At 39.9% G+C, this 20,451-nt stretch overlaps 1 protein-coding gene across 1 annotated transcript; it reads right to left on the reverse strand.

Annotated features, from left to right (window-relative positions):
* Positions 1-317: 317 nt before the first annotated feature.
* Positions 318-4,837, reverse strand: neu4 (sialidase 4). Its single transcript, XM_041271297.1, has 3 exons — positions 4,637-4,837; positions 3,769-4,024; positions 318-1,526 (listed from the first exon to the last, which is right to left on the reverse strand). Exons 1-3 carry the CDS (start codon positions 4,835-4,837, stop codon positions 601-603), a joined length of 1,383 nt encoding a protein of 460 aa, XP_041127231.1. The 3' UTR covers positions 318-600.
* Positions 4,838-20,451: the final 15,614 nt, after the last annotated feature.

Genomic DNA, 20,451 nt, shown 5'->3' on the forward strand with positions numbered 1-20,451 from the left:
TGAGACGTCGCATTGCTGACTACTTCATGGAGTTGTATTGAGACGTGAAATGGACACATACAGATTATAACTTCTAAACACAGCCTGTGCATATCACCAGCTAAAATCTGTTGAGACACACACTATACTTTTGTGTCTCCTTTATTTTAATTTGGAGTCATATTATATAAAAGTCATATTTTACTTCTCATTAGTTATTGCAAAGTGCTACAATTTGGAATTCAAATGTTTCTGGAGATTAAGAAAGAATGACAATGCACAGACATTGACTCACCAATAAGAATTAGTATTAATTTATTTGTGCAGATAATGAAATATACCATTCAGTGGGAAATCATGTTTTTTTTTTTCATTGATATTTATTAAGCTTTAAATAACCCAATAGTCAATGGCCAGAAGTGAGTAAAATGTCTGTACATCACTTCTGAATTTATTTTTAAAATAAACAATTTTTAAAAAATGCTTCAGGGCTTTTTTGCTGTTATTTCTAAAAGCTCTTTGCATGTTTGTTTCAACAACAGGCTGAAACAGAACAGAGGTACAAAACAGGTGGCTCTGTATTGACCCTGCAACACACCTAGAGAAAGACTCAGCAAACAGTTATGCCACCGTACAATGATTCCTCAGTTTAGTGCTCTTCAGAGTGTTGTGACTCAAGTCAGATTTCTTGGGAATGTTGTGAATCAGTTCAGAAAGGGTAAAAATACTGAACGAGATTTCCTCATAAGGTGACTTGGAGCCATTTTCAAAGAGACAGGCGAAGGCCACAGCAGGGGTGTCATTGTGGGCCGCTTCTGTAGATGGCAGCTTCACATACGCCAGGTCTGAGTAGGCACTCGGGCCCTCATAAATGACCCATGGCTCAGACCAGCTGTCTGGGTCCCTGGGAAAGGTGCTGAGGTAGATGCCCAGTTGGACACGGGTATCTGGGCTGGTCGGGTGGGAGTAAATCACCCAGGTTGGGGGTAGAAAGTTTGTCCCGGGAAGGGGAAGTGTTCCGTTCTGAGATGGATGACACCCATGGATAGCATTTAACGCAAGGCTTTTGAACGAACGGACAGGATAGAGTTGGGTCTCTGGACCATTTGGAGGATCTGCTGTTTGGGTGTCACCACACTCGAGAACGGGGGCCGGAAATCCAACGACACTCCCGTGACACCCGTGGGGCTGCTCCACCAGCTTCTGTACCAACTGCCCTTCCAGAAACACAGCCCCATCATCCTTGCTGAGGGCCTGTACCCTGTAGCCCAAAGGACTCCTGGAATTGCAGTACAGCGTATTGGTGCCGTCATCCTCATCAACAGAGACAAGCTGGCACTCCACCGTCTCCAAGTTGGGTACGAACTCCCCGAATCGCCAGCTCTTGCCGTGGCTGTCGCTGTAGAAGGTGAAGGAGTGGGGGGTGGTGGTGCAGATCTTGCCGAAGCATTCTTTGCAGTCAATGTGGTAGGCATACGCTGGGATTAGGAGACGGCCAGATTTGAGCTGGATCCCATGGCCTGGGCCCAGAGCAAATGTAGCCCATTCTGTGTGGAATGAAAAAATAGGTCAGGAAGGTAGAGTTGTGTATCATGTCAAGGGAATGTAAAGGAACTTGTCTGAGCAAGACTTGATAAGCAACCGGCCCCAATGGAATGGGGTAGAACATTTGATGCTTGCTCAAAACCAAATCAGCTTCTATCTCCACCTTGCATAAAGAACAAATGGAAGTAGTGTATGGACCAGTGAGTGGGGATATTTTGGTAGTTAAGTTTTGTGACCTCTATTAGAATGTGTCGTGCCAAGAGGATTATGAAAGCAAAAGTTTAATTGGGAAATGAATAAGGGTGTGCCATAACTTGTATCTTCTGAGTAATTACCTTTAAGAAATGTGATGTTTTCAGGCATTGATTAAATGGAATTAAATATGTTCATTACACAACAAAACACAGTATGGTCCCAAAGTTTCCCTTTTTTACAGAATTATTGAGTATCAATAGATAACACCCTGACAATGCTATTTACTATAGAACCTGTCGTGATCAAACTAACTAAAATTCATTTAGATTTTCTAAGCGATTATTTGTCTTATCTTTCTTTTATCTTTTTGCTTTTATCTTGTATATATATTTGCATTTCTTAGTTTCCTTACAAATATGTTATGTTATGAATCAATTGCATTTGCTAGTTCTGCAATGTATTTTCATTGTCAATCTCGGTACGGCAGTAAAAATGTCAGCACCCCGGATGAGAGGAAAATTAGTTTCCAATCGGCTTTTAAAACACTTATGCCCAAATTTATAAAGGGGAAAAATTGATTGCAAAAAGCCACGTAATGTGTGTGTTCAGTACAGCTGCACGCATTGTCAAAATAATGACCTATTTTATAAGACTAATTAGGTAGAGCAGGCAATTCCGCAATCAACCAATTTAAATACCCGTCACCGCAATTAGCGGTGGAGAATTACACACATCTCACAATAAATAATGGGTTTGGGTCAACCCTGCGTGTGCAGGCTACACATTCCAAAAGAAAATGAATGGCACAAAAAGACTAGACATGGTGATGAGGATGCTCAGAAGCGAAAACTGAAATTTACCAATATGGAATTGGAGATTTTGGTACAAGCAGTACTTGTAGCACCTGAAGATGTGTTACAAGCTCGAAATACCTCATCAGGACAAATGAATAAAATATGGAATGTGCAGTGGCTTCTTAATTAACAAATGTACCACTTCAGAGTTTGTAGTAGGTTGTTCTTTTAATAAATCCTATACTCTAAGATGTTTCTTTGTCCTTGAAAACGATGTCTCCCACATCACCTTGCCTTGCATATAGACTACTGTCTGATTGCGGCAAATTCTGCTTTTCAGAGTTCTTAAAATAATCACGCAAAGATGAGGCCCACAATTACCGGCAGCTTTAATAAATTAGACGGAATATTTAATAGATCTCATTTGCAAAATCCCCTCCCAATTTTAGCGGTTTCGTTCAGAAACGCCCCAGAATTACATATGCATATACATAATTACATATGCATCAAGGGCTAAAGCGCACAGAGACATTGCCCCCGCAAATCACATGTTAATTGCGTGTTTATGCCATTGAGTGTGTTTTATAAATCCCATCCAAGAATTCAGAACCCTCAGCGCCCGTTTTACGGTCGTAAAACATGCGCAATCCTTTTAGAAATCTGGGCATCAGTACAGAAGTGAATTGCCATTTATTGATACTCAGTTGTAAAATTGAAGGAATGCTAGATTTTCTTGTTTTGAAATCAACACATTAATAAATAGGTGTGTTCTCATTTATTTAATATCTACCAACAAATTATTCTTTAAGGTAAGGTTACCTTTATTTGAGGTAATATGACCATCAGCACACCCCTATAAATGAAAGTTGAGTTTACTGAGACCATGTTATAATCTTTTTGATTTATTTATTCTGTATCAATGCACTTTTTAAAAACATATATAATAATACACTACATATGAAATAGCTTTCTTGCAAACTGTTCAGCAGTATGTTGGCCCACACATATTATAGTCTTTCATACTTCATTTGATTGACATCAAATTTCAAGTTGATGCCACTTTGAGTATAACACATGCTGGAGTCTCTTTGATTGATAGAAACTGTTATATACAAAAATGTTAACAAAGTGGTTCTTTTCTACTAATGGCTAATACCATTGGAGCTGCCTTTGCATTTCTAACGCCCTTGGTGAAGAACCATTACCATTGAAAGTCCTTTGACGGATACAGCACACCCAAGCCGGACACACCTACCCTTGATGGAGTCTCCGATGGTTCTGTCAGTGAGGTCGGTGACGGGGCTCCAGGTGCGGCCATGGTCGGTGCTGGAGATGTAGCAGAGCCGCGTGACATTCTTCCCTGTGATGAGCTGGAACGACTCAGGGATGTTACCCAGCACCGCGATGAAGAACAGAAATACAGTGCCGGTGAACTCATCAAAGACTGGGCAGGGGTTCATCGACCTGTGATTCTTCAGGTAAGCTGGGTACAGGGCTCTCATGTCCTCCCACTGACAAGAAAAGGTACAGCATAAGGGGCTGTGTAGTGACAGGCTTTCATGCCTTTCACCTCTGGACACACTTATTTCATAGAATCTATGGTAGCACTTTGGATTACATGAATAGACATGTAATTACATTGTAACAACCTGGTAACTACCAATGGTTCCTGATATTATACAGTAATTACACTGAGCTTTGTGAGCAACAGTTTGATACCTGATATACAGTAAATACAAGACACTTGCTTTTTCATGTAATGACACATTTACTATATACACCAGGGACTAAAGAACAAGAACCATTGCTAGTGTTGAACAGCTCTTTACAGATAAAGACTTCTACTGAATACATTGATGTCTGGATTGTCTATAGGCTTACTGGTCACTCCCGAGCTTTATTGCACATAAGCTTTAGATGACAGGCTTAATAATTAAGCTCATAAACATGGCTTCCCTTATAAAGTTTATTGCAGTATACTCTTAACGGTTGTAACTGCCTGGTTCTAAACAAGTCAAATCAGCCAAGGGAGTGTGTCATCTAATACTGCTCTGATTTAATTTCTTCTATTATGCTAATTAAGTGGCGACGCCCTCGGCAGTGCATGAAGTCCCCTCTCTCACCTCCACATAGTTCCGGTAGAAGGTGCCTCTGCGGAGCACCAGCAGGTTGGCCTCTGCATCGCTGGGGCTCAGCCGCTCTTCAGAGAAGGCCAGGAAGGTGGTGGAGCTGGGAATGTACAGCAGAGCGGGAATCCTGAATGTGACGCCATTGGCTTCCCTTTTGAACAGCACCGTCCGACCAGGGAAATACCGAGGTCCCATTCCACCTGGATGAAAACAGGACTAGTCTTAGACAGCCTTACTTAACATGGCAATAGCCAGTTCAAGATTAAAGATTGGAGGGGGGGGGGGGGGGGGGGGACTGTGGGTCTGGAATCTCTCAGCTATCTTCTTAACTAATGTAGTCTACCTGTTTTTTAGGTTTCATTCATTACATCCAATGGCCTCAATAACTAACAGATCTCACTAACAGGTCTTCTTCTAAGTACATCTAGTCCACCAGTATGTTCCCCTGCACCACTACCCCTAGTGGATGTACGAAATATAGTTCTAGCACACCATAATGTGATGTTTCTGACATCCACTAGGGGCAGTGGACTGAAAAACAGGGGCAGAAGAAGACATGTCTGAGAGCTCTGAAGTCACCAGGATGAAATAATTGAAATATCCAAACGAGAGGAATACTTTAGTTAACAGTGATATTTCAACACCAAGTTGCTTTTTAAGGGAAAAACTATATGAAATTTAATTTTTATTTTTTTATTGTTAATTTGTATTTAATTATAATTGGTTAATTGCTTACTTTTCACAGATACGCATTTTTGGTATCTTTTACCGGAACTCCTGGTACCGAAGCACCTGTGCTGCAGATCACATGATCTGATTGTATTTAGACCACTAAAGTAGGAATGGCTCTTACCATTGCTTTGCTGTTAAAGATAATTTTCTAAGGGATTGAGTCTTGATCAGCACCTAGTGACAGTAATTTAACATCTTTACATTGCACTGCACCCTATAGCCTGTATCGTGGGTTTGTTTAATGTTCCTCAATATGATATCAGTAGGCAGTTTCTTATGCAGCTTTCCTAGAAGAGAATACATTGCATCCTACTTTCAGCATTCTTTTAAATGTCAACTAATTGAAATGTCTATTGTCTACTGAAGTGTCCTATTGTGTATAGTGTTTATTAACCACTGCTGGTGTGCTCAGTGCTCTTCAGTGCAATGGACAGTGGAGCTATGCTATAGGGAGATTGGTTTATTGTATGGGTCTCTCTCACAAGACGACCACAGTTTTGTTTCTGTATTGCTGCCATTCATTACAAAAGGGCTTTCTTTGGAAATTGTTTAACAGAGAATCTTTAGATTACTACTACATGCAGTGCAATGGCTTTTAAATGTTCAAGCAAGTGTTCTGCTGGGTTTACTGGCAGGTGAGAAGACCCAGATGATTATTAAGAATGGTTTTACTGTAAATTAAAATGCCACAAGTTCCTGTCATGTAACACTTTACCAGCGCTGGAGAAATTGCATGTCCACAACAAATTCATTCTGAAATGTACTGTATTGTTTTTTTTTTTTTTGGGGGGGGGTGGGGTGGGGGGTCCCAGTAAAGTTAACAGGGCTTAGAATTCTGTGACCTCTACTTCAGTTTTCAGCTGGCCAGTGAAACATTATGTTTTGTTTCCTGCTACTTTACAGGTATTTAAAATAGATTGTATGTACCAGTCCCCAGTCAGGTAAAATGAATTGATATGTCTTACAGTTTTTTCTATTATTTATTGGTTTGTTTGTGTGTTTTATTTTAGACATTTTAATTTACATTGCCTCACTGTGCAGTCAAACATCTGTGATCCAAACTTTTAGGACCAGTTGTAGAATCTAATTGTTTGAATAATTGAAAATTTTGATGGTTTTCTGGCGTGTTTTTCCACCTGTGGTCACTGCTGTGTGAATTTAATAATTATATTTTCTTGTTATTTAACACAAACACGACACCAAATAACAAACCACCAGACACACAGACAACAACAATAACAAACACTTACCAATTCTTTGTGACCACTTAATTGACTCTTTTTACCCTTAAATCTGTGTTATGTTTTTCATTTTATTTAGTCAGGTACCATTATTTGTATTTCCTCCTGATTTAATTTCTGACGGTTTGTAGTTAATCCAAATTATAACCTTTTATTTGGTTTCACGCATTCGTATATGTATAATGTTGGCATTCGTACCGAAACAACCACAACATTATTTCATATAGTTATTTATCAAATGTTGGTGCACCGTCAGAAGGGTGTGGGTGTGTGGGGGGTTGTGTTACACAATGATCTCAATTATTTGTAACAGCTTCAATAAACCTTACTGTACCTGCTACCCAGGAAATAGTTTACATGTGACTATACCATGCTTATACATTTCCTTTGCTTTACCATACTCCTGTGTGCTTTAGTAATGGATAGAGCCACAGCCAACTGTGGCCATCTTATAAGCGGCCCCTCAGCAGAACCACAATTATTTAGAAATTGTAAAAGAAACTTACATTTTAGTATTTCTAAATTCAGCACTATTGAATGTTTGAGTTATTGATGAACCACAAATATTAAAGTTAATATTAGGAGATGTGTTATAATACAGTACCAGCATCCCAAACAAATCAAATAAAGACCACTTCCTTGTTGTAGGTAGATATTACTTATTAAATATAAAATGTAATTGAATTTTCCTTAATATTTCTTATTTCCACTTATATTGTCACTAATTAGACACAATTGCGTCGTTACAATCTAAACTGTTAAATTACAACTGCTTACAAATTGTTAGCAGCTAGTGTTTTTTTGGGATTACACTGTATTTACACATGTAGCTGTATATTTACAACATAGGTAAAAGGTGACTTCACAAGTGTGATCAATAATCCCCTTAAATAAAATCAGTATCAGATTGAAAAATGTCTATTTAGTCCTTAAGCACAATCATTGAAATAATACTCTCCTTATAACAGATTCAAAGTACCCGTCACACTGACAAACCTGCACATTAGTTAGTAAAGCCTTAGAAACAACGATCTAGCAGAAACAACAACAGAGGATTACACAGAACACACACACTAGGATATTAAACAGGCACGAAACGAAGGGTCATGTACCTGATGCAAGGTATCCCTTTAAAACCACTCTCAGACCCTTTCCATTTGATCTGAAGATCTCCCCTCTATTGGGACCGTCTCTTTAAAGACCTCTCTGCTCTCTTCAGTGTTCTTTACAATGGGACTGCATGACCTGGTCAAGCTTTAAAGTGTTAAAAATGCACTTACCGTATATTTTTCAGGAGAACAAGAGAACAAGAGAACGTGAGTTTGGTGCTGTTGCTGCAGTGTGTCCCTCTGTGGTTTATGTGAGCAACGTTGCTTTTATTAGGGGTCCCTGCATCTGCTGTGCAGGGCTGCGTCACATTCTGCCCATTAGAGTCTGGAGTTCAGTGACCCAGAAATGACACTGATTCATCATTATAGCTGCTCTGGTTGAATCAGCACAACAGAGCCATTGTGTCAAGTAATTACACACACTCACAAAGCAAATATATTTAGCTAAGTGTTGAAAGGCACCCCCTTTTACTGTCATATTTAAATTGAGCTCTAATACAAATTTTACTCTCCATGATTCCTAGCTGCTGAAACATTAGATTAAGGTAACACATGGGTGTCTGATCAGTGTAAAGCATCTTAAAATAGGACATATTTTTAATAAGGCACAATTCAAGTCCTTTCCACATGTCCATCACTGCTCCCTCCAAAAAAAAAAGTTTTAATGAACCTTTTCATTGTTATAATCCTTGTTATCGCAAAACAGTCAAAAACAATACCTTTCAATATCCTTATAAAAGTGTAGTATGGTAAACTACGGTGGTAAATGCATAGTATAAGCACACAACTGGTAGAATGAGCAAAATGACAATTCATTTACACAGTATTTTGTGGTGCCATATCTGCAGTGCACTGATACAAGTGAAGAAATAAGCCACAGTGTAAGCAAGTTGTTCTGAAGGTCTTTTTGTATATTCAAATGAATATCTAGCTTTGCTAGCACTGAAATATCTGACATGTATTGTGATATGTGACAGGATGGCAAAGACTATGAGAGTAATTGCAGTTTTAAGAGCTGGGGCACACATTTATTAAACAAAAATAAATCCAAAGGACAGACAAAACACAGAGACAAAATAAAAATGTTCAACAAAACAAGTCACGAACACAAAGCCAAAAGAAAATAGTCACCCATGTAAACTACACTGGTGAGCTGGAGACCTATACAGGAACGTCTGCCTGCCTGCCTGCCTGCCTGCCTGCCTGCCTGCTTGCCTGCCTCCCTCTCTCTCTCTCTCTCTCTCTCTCTCTCTCTCTCTCTCTCTGACTGCTGCTCTCAATGGTTCTTTTACACACAGGGTTCTGCCCTGCCACAGTGCAGACCACAATTATCCATTCATGATACCGGAAGTACAGCAACTCAATGCTCCACTTGAGAATTCACAGCTAAAAGGGCATATTAGGATAGCAGGTAACTGGTGACATCATTAAGGCCCACCAAGCTTTTTATGGTATGCATGATGACAAAAGAGCCTTGTACTTTACCAAGTCTTGAAGGACACTATGTAAATTATGCATAATACATTAACTACAACCTCTTTGATATGTTAATGAACACTGCTAATAGAAAAAATGTTTTTGTTTGTTTGTTAGTTTTTTTTTTTTTAAATAATACAAATAAACCTCAGATAAAGTTCTAATAAAAGATAACAGTAACATAAAAACATTCCTCAATATGGTAAAAATTCTAGTTCAACTTAAAAACGATGTAGTCCTGAACGTTACCACAAGATGGCAGTCAGTGAACATGTTCAGTCAGTTCATTTCTGATTGGTCTAAATAGGCAGAGGAGACCAGGCTTTCCAAGCCATCCAGTTTTATTCAACCAGAATCATGGGGATGGTAAAAGTTACCTTTCTTTTAACCAGATTTAAAAAAAAAAAATCTTATTCAGGGACAAGGGTGCGCTTTTAACATTTCTTGGCCCGTGTTATAAAAGTGGATTTCAATTACAGTACATCTGCTGTATTTTCTGACCTCTCCAGGGCCTGTGACAGTTCCACATCGTCTTTTTTTAATCAAAACTTTCTAAATCCGTGTTGGGGGGAAGGCAACTTTCTTCTAAACTACCAGTGATATCTAGCATTCCTCAAGGGTCTGTTTTGGGCCCTTTACGGTTGTTATTAATTATTTGCATAATAACAGTATTATTATGCTTATAGATTACACTACTTTATGTAAAACAATTATAAATCCAGTAAGGGATGCAACAGCCCTTCAACCTGATATCAGTCTAGTTTATGATTGGTTTAGAATGAATCACTTGAAAAATCAAGTTTTTAACCAAATTGTTTATTGTTTTACATCTTTGCAAGAGTAACGGTTTTGTATGGAATCATGGGTCACGAGTCCCTTTCCCGTGCTTTGACAGGGGTCAGCTTAATGCTGGTGCAAATTGCATACATATTCCAGTGTTGTAACTGATCTCTGCAACCAGGAGAAGGCACGACTGAATGCTGCAATTCAAGGGCATAGCCGCATGCATGGTGTTTCAACCGCACAGTTCTAGCTGCAGCAATACGAAACACAGAGAGACAAAGGGTAACTTGTTACAATATTATATCTGTCAACAGAATCTGATAACTGTAAAAAAAGTAGAACGAAAGAGGTTTAATTAAAGTACCCTGTCAAGTTACAATCAAATCAGTTGTTGGTGTATAATAAATCATGATTTTGGAACACTGCAGCTTTAAGCTTGAAGCGCTGTTTTTGGGACATCATCAATCTGCACTGCCTGAAATCCCAGCAAAAGCTTCAGAAACGTAAAAAAAATGAGAAACACATGCGTTAACGGTAGGGGAACAACGTAATAACAGTTCATTGTTTATTTACAGATGCCTGTAATATTAACAGAAAACACTTATTGTAATCGCTGTTTGTTTAATCAAAAGCTCAGAGTCAATGAATAGAACTACACACTGTCAGGTAGTACTGTTATATATTATGTGTAGTTAAAGAAACAATATTATAGTTGAATTATACACTTTGGAGTATTCTGGACATAGCAACTCCCAGTCATTTGAAGTGTAACGTGTTGTATTTAAAAAAAAAAAATAAATAAATAATAATAATAATAATAATAATAATAATAATAATAACAATAATGCGCTGCAAACCTACCAAGGCAGGACAAGCACCGGTCCTGTGCCAGGTGCCTAGGGCCAGAACACGCGGCCAAAGCACTGGCAGGTGAGCTGGACTGCTCTCCATGTCGGAAGTTCTCAAGGAGAACTAAACGACGGAGAGCAGCCATATCCCCAGCAGAGTCTCTCCTCCAACCAAGGGAGAAGGAGATCAGTGGTTCAAGAGCCTCCGCAGAGGTCATCGAGGACCCCTCCTGCTACAGTGACCAGGGAGCTTTCACGCTCACCTGGGTCACCCTCCCCTCCCCCACCACCAGTACAGAGGCGCAGACACCTCTCAAGGGAGGTGAGATGGTCACCGGCGAGGTGGTGCCACTCGAGGGTACGCTCACCAGGGGACAGGCGGTCGCCGGGCAGGCAGCGCTCCATATTCCCAAGGGACAGGAGGTTGCCGGTCAGGCCCCGCTCCCCTTCTCCACGCAGGAGCAGACGTTCACTGTCACAGTCACCTTGAAGGTGTCCAAGCTCGGCCAAGCGATGCTTTGTGGAGCTGGCAGAGACTTAAGGGCTCAGCAGACCATGCTGGAGACCCTATTGAAATCTCAGGGCAGGCTGTCCCCTACCATTGGGCAGCCCCAGCCCCCACAGTCTCGTTCTCTGTCCCCTCTGCCTAGACCCCTTAGCCCAGACAAGCTGTCCTTGTCAGCGTCCAGATCGGACGTCTCGGACCCAGCCACCTCCATCGGGCAGGCCACGGTGGGAGGCTCCTTAACGCCCTTGCCACACGTGTCGCAAAAGGAAGAGTTCCTTGCCCTAATGCATCATGCAGCTACAGCCACGGACATTCCCTGGCCAGCAGAACAAGAGGAAAAGGGGAACCGCTTCTGCAGACAGAAAGGCACCCACAACATGCCCTCCCCCTATGCCAGGACTTCCTGGAATTGGTGTGCTCCTCCTGGAGCAACCCAGTGTCTGCACCCTCAGCCTCCAGAACAGCAGAGTCTCTGCTTCTTACTGCAGGAGAGCAGGGCCCAAGAAGCGGGTCTAGGCATATTCCCTTCTATCGGGGACAGGGTCACAGTTTTGGTGCAAGGTTCCACCTTCACCAAGGAGGATAAGGACACAACCTGTTCGTCCAAGCCTTGCAGAACAACAGATGCAATGCTTAAAAAAGCTTACACAGCGCTGTCGGCCCGAGCAGCAAATGCCATGGCCATACTGGTGCTCTACCAGTATTTAACTTGCCCAATTGAGACAATATTAACCTTCTTACAACACTTGTTTGACGCAGGAAAATCAGCGTCCACTTTGAAGATATACCTGGCAACAATATCAGTGTGCCATGACAAAATTGACTTGGTGTCCCCTGGGGCACATTTCCTGGCAGTGCAATTTCTTAAAGGGGTTCGAAAGCTTCGTCCTCCCATGAAAAGTATGGACCTCAAGTGGGATCTTGAACTGGTACTGCGGGCCCTTATGGTTCCCCCATTTGAGCCCATGGCGTCAGCAGAACTGCGCTCTGTTTCACTGAAAGTGGCGTTTTTAATAGCCAATATATCTGCCAGACGAGTAAGTGAGCTTCATGCGGTGTCCATCGATGACACATGTATGGCTTTCACTGGAAGTTACTTGCGGGTAACATTAAGAACAAATCCATCCTTTTTGCCAAAGGTGGTATCCTCATTCCATATTAACCAGTCAGTGGTTTTGAAAACTTTCAGACCTCCCCTGCATGAGTCACAGGAGGACCGTAGACAACACACACTATGCCCAGTTCGGGCTCTGCGCTGTTATCTGGATAGGACGGTGTCCTGGAGACAGTCCAACCAGCTGTGTCTGCTACGGGTCCCGCTCTAGAGATCAGGCCCTATCGAAGCAACGTCTAGCGCACTAGGTGACAGATGCGATACACTTGGCTTATGAACAGACGGACTCCCTGTTACTGGGGGACATTACAGCCCATTCTACCAGGGGCCAGGCAACTTCGTGGGCTTTCTTTCATGGCGCTTCCTTAGATGACTTATGCAATGCTGCTACATGGACAGGTAGTCAGACATTTGTGCGTTTTTACTGCCTTGATGTTACAAACCGAACGAGACCCTCTATGGACTCTATAGTTTTGCAGACAGCATGCCCTTAGGAGTCATGTGGGCTCTGAGGCTACGTGGGGCCGTACTGTCGGTAATCTGGAGCCACAACAGCTTTGGTACAGCTTTCCCATTCGGTAATCGTTGTCATTCGAATTGAAAGGGAACATTAGGTTATTACCATAACCCTGGTTCCCTAAAAAGAGAACGACAACCATTACCCTTTGAGTTTGTGTCCCCAGCTGACCTCTGTTTTCGAAAGAAAATAGAGATGTGCTAGTGTGAGGATGTCCCTCTTCAACAGGAGGTGGGAGGGACCTCTGCCTCATAGCAGGGCCCTGATAGGACAGCTTTTGTAATTATGCTCAGTGATTGACGGTCAGAGAGGCTCTTCCCATTTGGTAATGGTTGTCATTCTCTTTTCAGGGAACCACGGTTATGGTAATAACCTAACGTTATAAAAAATCATTCGTTGTCCTCCCTGCGCATGTACAGGAAGATGCAGTGATTTGCCTTTCGAGCACGACACCTCTGAAATATCTACATACCCAACCAGGCAATCTTCACAGACATATTCCAAACGTACGCAACTGAAGATAAAACTACCTTCAGTGTAGAGTATTCCTGGTTTCCAGTTAAAACGTAAATAAAAAAAAAAATTGTTCTCTATTAGTTGTATCTCATTTACTTCCTTTTCTAGTAGTACAACACTGCATGATTTAGAAGAAAACAACAGAACACTTCTTCAAAACTTTACCATAATTAGCCACACAGAAGATACTCTTGCAAATTCGCATACTCATTTTGGACAAGGCTATATTTAGAGCCCCATGAAAGTCTACATTTTTTCACAAATTTAGTCTTCCTTTTACTACAGATGCACTTTAATAAAAACAACTCAAATGCACAGTATATCAATAGTCATATAATATACCTAGGCATGCTACTTTTCGATATAAATCAGTAAAGCGTGTTAAACGTTGAATTCTCCAGAAATATGAGTTTGACTGAAATAAACGTATATAGGATAAATGTCGGTAAAACCACTCACTATTTTTTATTTTCTTACCAAAAATAATAATTTAGAAATCATCTCTAGTTTGTGTAGTTTTTATACTTACTGTCTGTCTTATCCTTTTTGCTCTGAATGGCAAGGAGTCGCTGTCACATCTCAGTGGTCTGTTACTGCTGTAGTTTCACTGTCACTGTCATTTCACCCTGTTCTGACAGATCTCATTCACTGAAGCAGTGCTACAATGCTTTCATTTGCTTAAGTGACTGTTAATCATCAAGACCTGCACAGACAGGAGAAAGGTGGAGCGCCGAATAATAAATGCAAGTTAGTTCTGTTCAACTATCTAATGTTTTGTTATGTGTATATTACTTTTACTCATAAATTTATTCTATAAAAGTCTGTGTAATATACTTTTATATGTTGCATTTTCTGCGGTTTATTTGAGACCATTTTAAAATGTGTGTAGGATATATATATAATATATATATATATATATATATATATATATATATATATATATATATATATATATATATATATATATATATATATATATATATATATATATATATAAGTGGCTTGCAAAAGTATTCAGACCCCTGACCGATTCTCTCATATTACTGAATTACAAATGGTACATTGAAATTTCGTTCTGTTTGATATTTTATTTTCTAAACACTGAAACTCAGAATCAATTATTGTAAGGTGACATTGGTTTTATGTTGGGCAATATTTTTAAGAAAAATAAAAAAACTGAAATATCTTGCTTGCATAAGTATTCAACCCCTGTGCTGCACCAATGAAAGAAATTGCCCAAACGAGGACACAATTACCTTACCGTTGGCCTCCACCTGTGAACCATTAAAGTTGCTGTCACATTTTCTGGATAAAAACCCCATTGTTGAAGAATAATTGGTAAGGCTGTGAATCTTAAGGAAAATTAAGTCCAAAGAGCATTCTACAGAAGTTAGAGATAAAGTAATACAAATGCATAGATTAGGGAAAGTGTACAAAATAATATCCAAGTGTTTGGATAGCCCAGTGAGCACAGTTGGATCAATAATCAGGAAGTGGAAGCTGTATCACACCACCCAGTCACTGCCAAGAAAAGGCTGTCCCTCAAAACTCAGCGCTCAAACAAGTATGAGACTTGTGAGAGAAGCCACAGAGAGGCCAACAATCACTTTGAAGGAGCTACAGAGTTCAGTGGCTGGGAGTGGAGTAATGGTGCACCAGTCAAGAAAGAAGCCGTTACATCAAAAAGTACCATCTGAAAGCACTGGCCTGTATGACCCAGCTGGAGGGTGGCAAGAAAGAGAGCTTTCTGGCCAAAGTTACGCAAAAAGTACCACCTACAGTGAAAAGCACATGTCTGGAGTTTTCATCAGCAGGGACTGGGCATCTTGTTACAATTGAAGGAAGAATGGATGGAGCAAAATACAAGAAAATACTGCAAGAGAATCTGCTTCAGTCCACTAAAAAACTGAAGCTTGGGAGGAAATTCACCTTTCAGCAGGACAATGATCCCAAGCACAAGGCCAAAGCAACATTGGAATGGCTGAAGAACAAAAAGGTGAATGTCCTACAGTGGCCCAGTCAAAGTCTTGATCTCAATCCCATTGAGAATCTGTGGCACTATTTGAAAATTGCGGTCCACAAGCGTCGTCCAACCAACGTGAACAACCTGGAGCAAATCTGCCAAGAAGAATGGGCCAAAATCACTCTGACACTGTGTGCAAAGCTGGTACATACTTACCCCAAAAGACTTAAAGCTGTTATTGCAGCGGAAGGTGGCTCTACCAAATAGTAATGTGTGGGGGTTGAATACGTATGCAAGCAAAATATTTCAGTTTTTTTAATTTTTTTTTTTAAATATTTCCCAACATAAAACCAATGTCACCTTTGAGTTTAATTGTTTTAAAATAAAATAACGAACAGAACGAAATTTCAATGTACCATTTGTATTTCAGTAATATGAGAGAATTGATCAGGGGTCTGAATACTTTTGCAAGCCACTGTGTGTGTGTGTGTGTGTGTACACACACACACACACACACACACACACACACACACACACAACACACACACACACACACACACACACACACACAAGGGATAGCAATGTGATGACCAAACACTACAAAGGAGTGTCAACAAAGGAGACGTTTCTGGCATAAAAACTTGGTGTTGTTTTTCTTTTTAGAGCATAACGGCCGAATTCACTCATTTTTTGCTGAATGGAAAAAAAAAAAAAAACATATATTGATATTAATTGTTGATTTGGCACAAAAAAAAAAAAAAAAACGAATAGTAGCAAGCCCAAATATACATCTGGTTTTAACTATACGTCATTTTTATTAAACATTTTCTGTTTTTTTTTTTTTTTATTTATTTTTTATAACATTATGCCTAAACAGACCTCACACATAAAAATAATTTGTTTACCATAATTTCTCATTAGCGGCATTAACGGTAACATATAGTCCCCCACTTTTTAATTAACCGCCTATTTACGGTAAATACTGCTCATAAGAACATAAGAACATAAGAAAGTTTACAAACGAGAGGAGGCCATTCGGCCCATCTTGCTCGTTTGGTTGTTAGTAGCTTATTGATCCCAAAATCTCATCAAGCAGCTTCTTGAAGGATCCCAGGGTGTCAGCTTCAACAACATTACTGGGGAGTTGATTCCAGACCCTCACAATTCTCTGTGTAAAAAAGTGTCTCCTATTTTCTGTTCTGAATGCCCCTTTTTCTAAACTCCATTTGTGACCCCTGGTCCTTGTTTCTTTTTTCAGGCTGAAAAAGTCCCTTGGGTCGACACTGTCAATACCTTTTAGAATTTTGAATGCTTGAATTAGGTCACCACGTAGTCTTCTTTGTTCAAGACTGAACAGATTCAATTCTTTTAGCCTGTCTGCATATGACATGCCTTTTAAGCCCGGAATAATTCTGGTCGCTCTTCTTTGCACTCTTTCTAGAGCAGCAATATCTTTTTTATAGCGAGGTGACCAGAACTGCACACAATATTCAAGATGAGGTCTTACAAGTGCATTGTACAGTTTTAACATTACTTCCCTTGATTTAAATTCAACACTTTTCACAATGTATCCGAGCATCTTGTTAGCCTTTTTTATAGCTTCCCCACATTGCCTAGATGAAGACATTTCTGAGTCAACAAAAACTCCTAGGTCTTTTTCATAGATTCCTTCTCCAATTTCAATATCTCCCATATGATATTTATAATGTACATTTTTATTTCCTGCGTGCAGTACCTTACACTTTTCTCTATTAAATGTCATTTGCCATGTGTCTGCCCAGTTCTGAATCTTGTCTAGATCATTTTGAATGACCTTCGCTGCTGCAACAGTGTTTGCCACTCCTCCTACTTTTGTGTCGTCTGCAAATTTAACAAGTTTGCTTACTATACCAGAATCTAAATCATTAATGTAGATTAGGAATAGCAGAGGACCTAATACTGATCCCTGTGGTACACCGCTGGTTACCACACTCCCTTCTGAGGTTTTTCCTCTAATCAGTACTTTCTGTTTTCTACATGTTAACCACTCCCTAATCCATGTACATGTGTTTCCTTGAATCCCAACTGCGTTCAGTTTGAGAATTAATCTTTTGTGCGGGACTTTGTCAAAAGCTTTCTGGAAATCTAAATAAACCATGTCATATGCTTTGCAATTATCCATTATCGATGTTGCATCCTCAAAAAAATCAAGCAAGTTAGTTAGGCACGATCTCCCTTTCCTAAAACCATGTTGACTGTCTCCCAGTACCCTGTTACCATATAGGTAATTTTCCATTTTGGATCTTATTATAGTTTCCATAAGTTTGCATATCATGCCCTATACAAATACAATAAGATCAAATAAAAAAATAAAACAATATTTACACTGCACTGCTGATGTGGGGCTGTCATAATAATTGCACATACAGTGATGAGAATTGTATTTCAAGCTTGGGGAGGTATACAAGTATATACAGCAAGCTTGGGGTTTCTCAGTATTTAAACACTAAGGTTACATACACACACTGCTGTTGGTTAGACAGTCGTATTTACAAACAGTACTCGCTGTGGTTGTTTGTTGTACATACACACCTTTCATGACTGAAGTGAGTTCACTCCCTGTTTAAGCAAACCACTGAACTCAGGTATCATTACATGCTGATTGTGAGGTTTTGTGTGAGAACACTGAGGCTGTGTTTGCTTATGCTTTTGGAAGAAAGTACTGTATGTAATCGATCGAGAGCTCGTCAAGCACAGCGATGCACCAGCGGAGACACCGTTTTGCTTTTTCTGCACTGCTGAATATAGTGGCGATGATCGGCAGCATCATGACGGTAGATCGAAACATTTGGGCTGGTTGGAACGATTTGAGTGGTTTCCAAATGACTGGATAAAAAAATGTAGGCATGCCTACGAGTCGTATATATGCATCTTTGTCATTTACTGAGACATTTCCTGTAGTGGCAAAGCACACAGATGAGACGTTCGAGATCGATGGAAAAATGAGTTGCGTTCACAGTGGCGTTTGGGGATAGGAATTGTCCCATATTGTTTTATTTAAGCTGTAGAACCAACAATGCATTTTTTTCTTACAACAAAACATCATATAACTGTACTTTAAATAAATAAATAAAAAGTTTATTCACCATTGTTATGAATTTACTATTCATCAATATTACAAAATCAAATTTGCTCATCATGCACCTATGTGTGTGTGTGTGTGTGTGTGTGTGTGTGTATATATATATATATATATATATATATATATATATATATATATATATATATATATATATATATATATCCATGTTTATCACACAGAAAGGCCGATAAACAATTACATCATTAGTTGCGCATAAATCCACTGAGCACCAACTGCGGTTGTGTTAGTGCAGTTGTAACACAACACACACACACACACACACACACACACACACACACACAGTTAGTGCGCATTAACTAACCAAACTGAATTAATAACCACACTCGATACTTGTACTTGTTCGACACTAGTGCGGTTGTCGCTGCCCTTTGTAAGCAAACTGTGTGTATATAAACCGTAAAAGCAAAAGGTGAACTCACAACCGCGTTTATCCTGTGTGTGTACGCAGCCTAAGCAAAGCAGATTCATTCATTCAAAACCAAAACAGCATTTGCTCCAGTGCAAAGCTTGCATCAATTGAAATAAAGCAAATAATTAGCACACTAATGCAAAATATAATGCAAAAAAAGCAAATTTTCCTCAAAAGGAATAAACAGCTAATGACGACGGTATCTTTCGACTCGTATTCCAGCTGACCATGGCAAAATATGCACATCATTATTTTGTCACCGTTGTTATGCCCGGTTTTGGAATTTTAGAAACAAACGTCTCTTCTGATCCATCACAATTTGAAATCCCAAACGACTCTCTCCAAATTATACATCTGCGCAAGTGCCAATCAGAGCTTCCGTTTCTCATCAGACCACGTCTAAGGTAATGGCTGTGCCTTGACAACTACGATTGCAAGTATTTATTTATAGCACCCACTGGGCTTTGCATGGCTTCCATCATACATAGAGGTTACAGTTCTGTTTAATGGCTTTCAGCACCCACACTTTAAAAATGGTTCCGGTGCCACTGTATGCGGGCATGTTCTGTGTCTACCCTGTGATTGGGTGTTGTCTGGTTGTGTCCATTGGTCTCTAGTGTGCGGCTGAGGGCCAATGGGATGTGTGGCCAATAAGGGGGTGGGGCTAAGGTGAAAAGAAGGTGCTGCAACGCCATTTTGTGTTATTGTTGGTCTGGTAACCTGACAAGGTGGCAGAGCAGTGGTCTCTATGTGTGAGGGAAATGCCTGCTGACTAAAAGCCCATTGGAAAGAAAGCGTCTCTCGTTTTCTGCCTCCTGCTGAAACGCTATACTATGTTTGCTTTATAATGATTTTTTCGTTTTATTTTGTTTTATTTTTCCATGTCGTTTTATAGGTTGCATTTTGTTTTATTTCGTGCTATTGCGTATGTGCGAAAGAACACGGGCTCTACCTATTGCCTATCAGACCGCTAAGTTAATGTTCTACAACAAATATCACACCACAGCTATGGTTTTTAAAACAGCTAAAAGATTAATACATCACTTTTCAGTGTGCCGCGGCAGAGATGAATTTCAAGTCTTTTTGCTGTCACATTTCTGTAATATTTTGTAAGATTTGCATTGTAGAAAGCCACATGGACTTTTATTATCGCTGAATAATAAAATGAATGTGATCATTTTTCCAAACTGGATGTAGACGTAGGCTTTCCAGCAAGAGGACGTTCCACTGCTACACATTGTGCTGCTGATGTGTGTGTGTCTCTCTCTCTCTCTCTCTCTCTCTCTCTCTCTCTCTCTCTCTCTCTCTATATATATATATATATTAGGGATGGGAATTTTAAACGTATAAAAGCTAAAGAAGTGGTTACACGTTTAATAATATGCTAGATGTAAAACTGGTCGTGACAAATGTCACCAAATTCATACTTTTTTCATGCATTAATTTGGGTA

This window comes from Polyodon spathula, chromosome 14 (assembly GCF_017654505.1).
Source record: "Polyodon spathula isolate WHYD16114869_AA chromosome 14, ASM1765450v1, whole genome shotgun sequence".
NCBI classification, from domain to species: Eukaryota; Metazoa; Chordata; class Actinopteri; order Acipenseriformes; family Polyodontidae; genus Polyodon; species Polyodon spathula.